Source organism: Solea solea, chromosome 8 (assembly GCF_958295425.1).
Source record: "Solea solea chromosome 8, fSolSol10.1, whole genome shotgun sequence".
NCBI classification, from domain to species: Eukaryota; Metazoa; Chordata; class Actinopteri; order Pleuronectiformes; family Soleidae; genus Solea; species Solea solea.
In genome coordinates, this window is record NC_081141.1 from 13,036,273 (window position 1) to 13,043,791 (window position 7,519).

At 37.6% G+C, this 7,519-nt stretch overlaps 1 protein-coding gene across 3 annotated transcripts; it reads left to right on the plus strand.

Moving 5' to 3' along the window:
• Window positions 1-497: 497 nt before the first annotated feature.
• Window positions 498-7,334, plus strand: LOC131463411 (STAM-binding protein-like A). 3 transcript variants are annotated; one of them, XM_058635099.1, is made up of 10 exons: window positions 498-553; window positions 2,488-2,704; window positions 2,976-3,051; window positions 3,146-3,241; window positions 3,663-4,059; window positions 4,248-4,372; window positions 4,839-4,976; window positions 5,446-5,558; window positions 5,739-5,838; window positions 6,345-7,334. In XM_058635099.1, exons 2-10 carry the CDS (start codon window positions 2,499-2,501, stop codon window positions 6,399-6,401), a joined length of 1,308 nt encoding a protein of 435 aa, XP_058491082.1. In that variant the 5' UTR covers window positions 498-553; window positions 2,488-2,498; the 3' UTR covers window positions 6,402-7,334. The 3 variants fall into 3 exon arrangements, with proteins under 3 accessions (XP_058491082.1, XP_058491079.1, XP_058491080.1); XM_058635096.1 differs by having other exon boundaries at window positions 510-639; XM_058635097.1 differs by having other exon boundaries at window positions 510-635.
• The last annotated feature ends 185 nt before the right edge of the window (window positions 7,335-7,519 follow it).

Consider the following 7,519-nt stretch of genomic DNA (forward strand, 5'->3'; position numbering starts at 1 on the left):
TGTTTTCCTGTTCAGTTTGTGGCTGTCATACACAAGCTTTTTATGAGAATAGACTGCGGGGGTTGAAGAAACACCAGTCGCCAGGGAGTGGCACTTTTCTGTCACCCAATCAACTGACTGACATGGGTCGCAAAACGCAAAAAAAATGTTTCACACCAATTCAAACACTTCCACTTGGTGGAAACAACTTATGATTCTTACACTCTGGACCAGTAAATATTAAAAAAAAATCATCTTGTATTTTTGATTTGATGCAGTTAATTCGGATTTTAGATTAATCTTGCTTGTTGGTCTAACATCATAATTTCCACCTTTTATTTTAAAATTATTTTTTGATACAACAAGGCTTTGAATTTGAGATATTAACATTTCTCAATTTTTACTATTATTATTATTTATTATAAATTAAATCAACCATCTTCTGATTTTAACAGAATACGAATTTTGTTTTAAAAAAGAAAATAAACAATGATATCGTTTTCCTGAGGGGCGTGTTTCGCCAGGCGGAAGTAGTTTGGACTGCGGAAGTGCTCAGACGAGTCTCTGTGAAACGGTTTGTTTAAATTATTTTAATGTGATTTATCTTGATCCTGCTCTGCGGGTTATTCCTCTGGGAGCCTCGTGTCACAGCCACTGTAGGTGAGGATGGATTTGAAGTTCACTCTATGTTCGTTTAAGCTGCATTTCTGTCTTAAACTCGTAGACTGGCTTTGCTAACTTAGCCGAGTTAGCGCTATTAGCTCTTAATCGTATGGAAACAGTGAGGTTTTAGCTGGAGTTAAATAGATGAAAACACATATTTATCTTCATCTTTTTACCCAGAACAGGTGAGAGGACAGTGTGGTTTCAGAATGATGTGAAACGACTCCATAGTTTACCAGTTTGTGTCTTTACCACATCACATGTTCCAAAATACCTTCATAGATCAAATCATATAGAAATATATAGAATATATAGACTGTTAACGTTTCCTGTCTGACCACCTGTCTGGCGTTGTCAAGATATAGGTTAGCGGTAAATTCATCCTTTCCACATTAGATCAGGTCTTGTACACTTTAAATCTGGAATAGTGTAACCCAGAAGCTACGGACCTCTTAAAGCATAGCATGTATGAACAACCTTTATTTTCTGCTTGCAAATGCTTGTAAAAAAAAAAAAAAACACACACACAGGATCTGTTCTGTCTCTTCAAGGACATCACTTATCAACTTATTAATCAATAACTTTATTCAAAGTTTTTTTTTCTTTAACCCTTACCCAAAACCATGGTAGAACTATTGTAACTTATATATCTGCTTTGTTTCTTACTTGTCACTTAATATTTTTGATTGCTTTTTTCTATGTATTTATTTTTAATATTTTGCTCATATATGTATTACCAGACAAAAGTAGATGGTGTGTCTATAATCAGAGTCAGAGCACTCAGATGTATCAAAGACATGATACAAAAATAAAAGTTAAATCACTAACTATATAGTTTTACTGATATTCATATTTTGTTGTAATTTATGTTGAAGTTAGCTCTTTGAATCTGTTTGATATTATAGCTCATGTTACATTGAGACAACAGAACAATATTACAATACGATTCAAACCACTTTGTACAGTATAGGTTTACTTTCATAATTTTGTTGGCTTTAATTACAGTATATCACCTCAAAGAAATACACTTAATTTATGGGATTAAAGGGAAATTACTTTCTTTCAAATTTTAAAGCAAACAAAACTTGCAGGTATGTTCACCTCTCCCCTTTTATCAGTGCCACACCTGTATATCTAAAGTGGTAGTAACTGAACTGGTCTTCTTGTGACACATTGTACAGTATATCAACGAGCCAAGAGTTTTCCATGGTGCAATCAATACAGGCCATCTGACTGTTAGTCAGCATGCTGATGAAGCATTCTCACATTTGTCTTCAGTTAATCGATGGTTAAAAAAGCCAAAGTTCTGCAGAGTCACTGCTTTCATGAAAATATATTCAGCCAGTGATTTACACATTGATCTGTGTCCTAATAGTAAGGGAATTTTTCTTCTGATTTTTACTGGATATTAATTTTACTTGTAAAATTTTGTCAGGTTTTCACAAAAAAGAAGAAATGATGAAATCCAACGATAAATGTTGAAGATGTAGAGGTTTTTGTTCTTTTTTTTCCACGTCATTATTTTTTTTAATTTATATTACTTTAAGTACTCTTAAGACTGGAGTGCTCACTGACACATCCATACACCCTTAAAGAAATTAGTCTTGATGGGAAATGATGCAGTTATGTCAAATGCAAAAAATATGTTCATGACAGAAATGCTCTTAGGAAGCGTCATTACTTTTTAGGACAACTGCCCTAATGTACTTGGTAACAAACATACAGTATCAAAAATGCCAAATTCGAATAATAGTGATCTAAAACTTTATGACAAGCAGTGCCCATGGCTCATCAACACAGCACTGGCCTACATTAAATTTATGACCTCTCTTTCTTATTTTCCAGGTTGACGGGTCATGATGGCAGATCTCGCATTCTTCAGCATGCAGCCTGAGGAACGAGTCCGTTTACTGACCAAGAAGGGAAGCACGGTGGAAGTTAACGATGACGTTCCCCTGCGCCGCTACTTCCGCTCAGGCATGGAGATGGTCCGTATGGCTCACATCTACACAGAGGAGGGCAACATTGAGCATGCCTTCCTCCTTTACAATAGATATATCACGTAAGTGTAAAATTATTTATTGCTGTATTTATTATTGAGCATTTCTGAAATGAGTAGTTTGAAGGGTGTTTCAAAAATCAGGTTTATTGAAGACACTCCCACTGAATAATAGGCATTTATGTGGACATTTTATTTTGAGAAAATCAACCAAACCAAATTCCACAAAATCAATCACTTTATTGGGTTGCAATTTTTAGCCCATCTCAGTACAGGCATACAGGCATACATAAATATTTGTCAATTAGTAACAAGAATTTCTTTTCTCATCAAGACTCTTTATCGAAAAACTTCCCAAGCATCGTGATTATAAGACCGCTAACGTCCCGGAAAAGAAGGACACACTAAAGGTATGCGTACAATTTTTACTCTGTATTGTATTTGAACTATTTGGAAGAAAAATGTTTAATCTCAATATTTAGCTTGGTTTTCTTTATTCTGCAGAAACTGAAGGATGTTGCATTTCCTCAAGCAGAAATTCTGAAGAAAGCTCTTTTAAAGAGATTCGAACAGGAATATGCACAATATCTTGCCAAGAAGGTACCGCATTGTCATCTCTGTTAATGCTCTGTCCTTGTTAATACTGACCTCACAGTCGTCAATCAATACACATTGCGAAAAATACTCTAAATACCATGCAATATACAATTGTAATTTTTTAATTACAGCAGCCTTTGTACACTGATTTTACAGTGTGACATCTAAACTAATATTGAGCTGAAACTTTAGCCAGCAGCACAGTGACTGCATACCAAGGTTGTAATGAAAGGAGTCATTCACTATCGACTAAATGGAAACAAACAATAACATTCATCCTGAATAACCGCATTGTTTATTGTTTATTGAGTGAATGAATCATGTCCCTTTTGAGATCAACTTACACCTTGTGATTATTATTCTGCAACAAAACTACTGCTGAAAGTCACATTTTGTATGTGCTCCACATGTACCTCATGTGCAGAAAGCAGAGGAGGAGGTGATGGTGCAGGAGCAGTCCAAGCAGCGTGCCCTGGACGCCGAGCGGGAGCGTGTGGCTCAGATGCAGAGGCGGCAGCGGGAGCAGGAGCAATTCAGTGCCTTTGAGGAGATGATCCGCCGGCAGGAACTTGAGAAGGAACGTCAGCGTGTGCTCCAGGAGTTTGCAGCACCCACTGGGCCCTCCCTTGACATGCCCCTCCTTCCAGGCATCCAAGGTCCACCACCAGTCTCCCCTACTCCCCCACAGAGCCTGGGGGACTTGTCAAGTGGCACCAACCAGTACAATCACCCTCACTCAACCATCGGTGCACCTTCCACCGGTCCGCCCAGCTTTGACCGCTCACTCAAACCTGGGTCTATGGTCAGCCCAGGAAATAATAGTGAGTTAATCTTTTTGTGACACAAGGGTGTGGCCCTCAGAGTATTTAAATACCTGTTCCTGCTTTAAAGTATACATTCTTCTGAGCTTTCCCTCTGACCTATTTAATGTCCTGTTTACACCATGACTTGCTTCAGAACATCACTTATCCTTTCCTCTTTTGTTTATTCTTTGTCATGGGTTATGCAGATACTATGGAGGATGCCCTTCGGCAGTTGGCCATTCCCGCTGAGCTGTGCCGGGGCTTTCTGAAGTTGGCTGAAGCCAATACAAGCCGAGCTGTAGAAACTTGTGGCATCCTGTGTGGCAAACTGGTGAGGCTCTGGAGCAGAGAGACAGCACTTAGCCAGATCTCCTTCTGTTGCAGGAAGTTTTCATTGTTTCTTTGAGATTAGGAGTGTTAAATAGTGGATTATAGAAATTTTGTTTAAAATGGTTAAAGAAACAACTGTGTTGCTGAGGATAATCTTGGTGTTTTTGCCTGCAGCTCAAACGTATTAGGTCATGAATGTGTCAAGCATATGAATCAGTAAATGAACAAAATCAGCTGACACCCAATCCAGAGGAGTAAATCACAATTTGACACTTGTCACTGTCCTAGAACTGCTGTGATTTGAAATGTGTGAGTGTCCATATGAGCATGATGGGGAATTTCTTAAAACCGGCAGCACAGCTCTGTTAATTTTATTCATAACGTCCTTGAACAGCCTCTTGGCAGACTGTTGCCATGCATAATTTAATAGAGTCCAATAGTGTGACAGGTTTTTGTATTCATTCCAGACCAGAAATGCGTTTACTGTGACCCACGTCATCGTACCAAAGCAGTCCGGCGGACCAGACTATTGTGACACAGAAAATGAGGAGGAACTGTTTCTCATACAGGACCAGTATGATCTCATCACCTTGGGCTGGATACATGTGAGTAATAAAGATGAAACGAAACGGGCAACTTAAGCAGCAAATACACATTCTCGGAGATAAATTACAAGGTAAAAGTTGTCGTATTCCTGTTCCTGTAACAAATGAAGATATTCTGTTACAGAGGTATTCACTTGAAGGAACCTCTTCAAGGGTTTAAAATATTTATATTGAAAAATAATGTGATGCAGGAACAAAATGCTACTATATTTGTGTCCACATTGGGCTGAGAAATGTGACTTCCATACCCTGATGTTAAGAGGAACAATTTAAAAATGTTGTTTTGCAATTTTAAAGAAAGTTGGAGAAATCTAGTATCTGTACACTCCAGTCCAAAAGTTAGTGGATTCTACCCCCCACCACAAACTTTCAAGAAATTTGGTTGAGTAATTTCTGCAAATCCTGTAAAAAAAATGTATTTAATCAGTTGAACATGAAATTGAAGTCTATATGGGCTATATATTTTCAGACTCACCCCACACAGACTGCCTTCTTGTCCAGTGTCGACCTACACACACACTGCTCCTACCAGATGATGCTGCCAGAGGCCATTGCTATTGTCTGTTCGCCCAAGTTCAATGAGTGAGTCAAACATTACTTGTGTAGAAAGATTTTTGTTTCCCCACAACTGGAATCCCTGGTTTTGTATTAGCTAAGCATTGCCTGTGATTGTCAGTGTGTTGCCAGTTTGTTTTACTTTATTTAAGTCTCTTTGTACCACGTGTCACAAGGTGTGACTGGTTGTGAATGTGTTTTTCCCAGAATCGGTTACTTCAGGTTGACAGACCGAGGAACAGAGGAGATATCCACATGTAAACAGAAAGGCTTTCACCCGCACAGCAAAGACCCCCCTCTGTTTACGGTGAGTATAAATCTACTTGTAGGCCAGCTTTGCTTAGACTTAAGCCCCAAAGAGTACTTTTCTAAAGCCACAAAACAAAGTGCTTCACATCAAAACAACAACTTCATAAACAGATCTTGTTAAGTATTAAACGATGGCCACTGATGCAGCACTGTGCTGACCTGATTTCTTCAGGCAGCTCCTTCCATAACTTTGGGACTGTAAAAGCTCCGTCACCTCAAGTTTCCCTCAGAATCTTAGGCTACGTACAAGTTCATACATTTGTTAGTGGTGGTAACCGCATCAATAATAAAACCTTAAGTCAAAGTAAAACTAAAAAGAAAACTTCAAAAGTAGAAATCACATTGTATAATTTGGTATGAACAGATATTTACATAGTTTATATAGTTATTTATCTTGTATACATCAGCTATATCAGGAGTCTTTTTTAAATGTTGGGATTTCAAAAAAAATCTTATTTCTGCCCTTAAAGCTAACCTTTAACAACTCTTAATTCTCCTTCCCAGCACGCTGGACATGTCACCATCACGAATGACAGCGTTTCTGTGATGGATTTGCGGTGATTTTTCTTTTTTCACCTGAACACTCAAAGACTGTTTTATCGAACTGCAGACTGGAGAAAACACTTGGGATGGTACTGAGCGAATACCTTGCAAAAGTTTGCCATCTATATGGACTTCAGTTGTTCTCAAAGGGAACAACATTGTGACAACATTTTTTTTTTTGCTCTATAAGAAAAATTCTACATATTACTGCACTTTTTGAGGAAAACAACTATCCAGCGGCAAACCTCTGGCTCTTCAACCCTTTTTGTTTTTTGTGAAGATATGCTATATTCTTTCCCTGTTCCACTTTTGTTCATGTCATCAATAAACAAACTATGTGTGTCAGTAACATGTAAGTGTCTAGTAACCCAACCTTTTGTTTTAATTTTATTTTCCAAAGTTTGGATGTGCCTGATGGACAAAGTGCCAAGGATGAAAACATTCTCTTGTTCACTGTGCAACATGAAGTTCACTGTAAAGTCTATAGTTTGTAATCAAGCCTCTGTTGAAGTGATGAGAGAAATGAAAGCCAGTTGTAACTCAGGTATGTTGGCAGTGTTTAAATTGCTGCTCTGTATTATATTTTTATACACATACACCATCTTTCCACAGAATCCTTTTATCTATAAAGTTTGTTTTTTGATTTTTTTTTAAGTTTAGTTCCTGCGAATGATGGATCCACCTTCTACTTGTTTTTATTTTCTTGTTTTAGTGTTTGGGAGAAGAAAGCAATTTGGTAGTTTCTGTAAAATGTTGTCCCTGCCGCAGAGGACACGTGCAACCTAAGTGTACCTGCTACATATTATTACACATTACTGATCATCTGGCCATGGTCCATGCCTCTATATGTGTTTTTGTTTGCTTGCTTCTCTTGTATGAAGAAGTAAATGATTAGCTATAATTCTAAAAAAGAAAATAACCATGATGAAATAAATGCCAAGTTAAAATAAACTAGATCTTTTTTATGTTTGTCCAGTTAATGATGGAAGAAAGGTGTATTGTTTCTGCTTGTGATGACATGAAAGAAAAAAAGAACTAGTAGATGGCATTTTGAACCGTTTTTGGTCACTTTGGTCTTAATGAAATACGTTTTCTACATTTTTTTCTCCCATAGGAAATACATTGAGAGGGTGGAT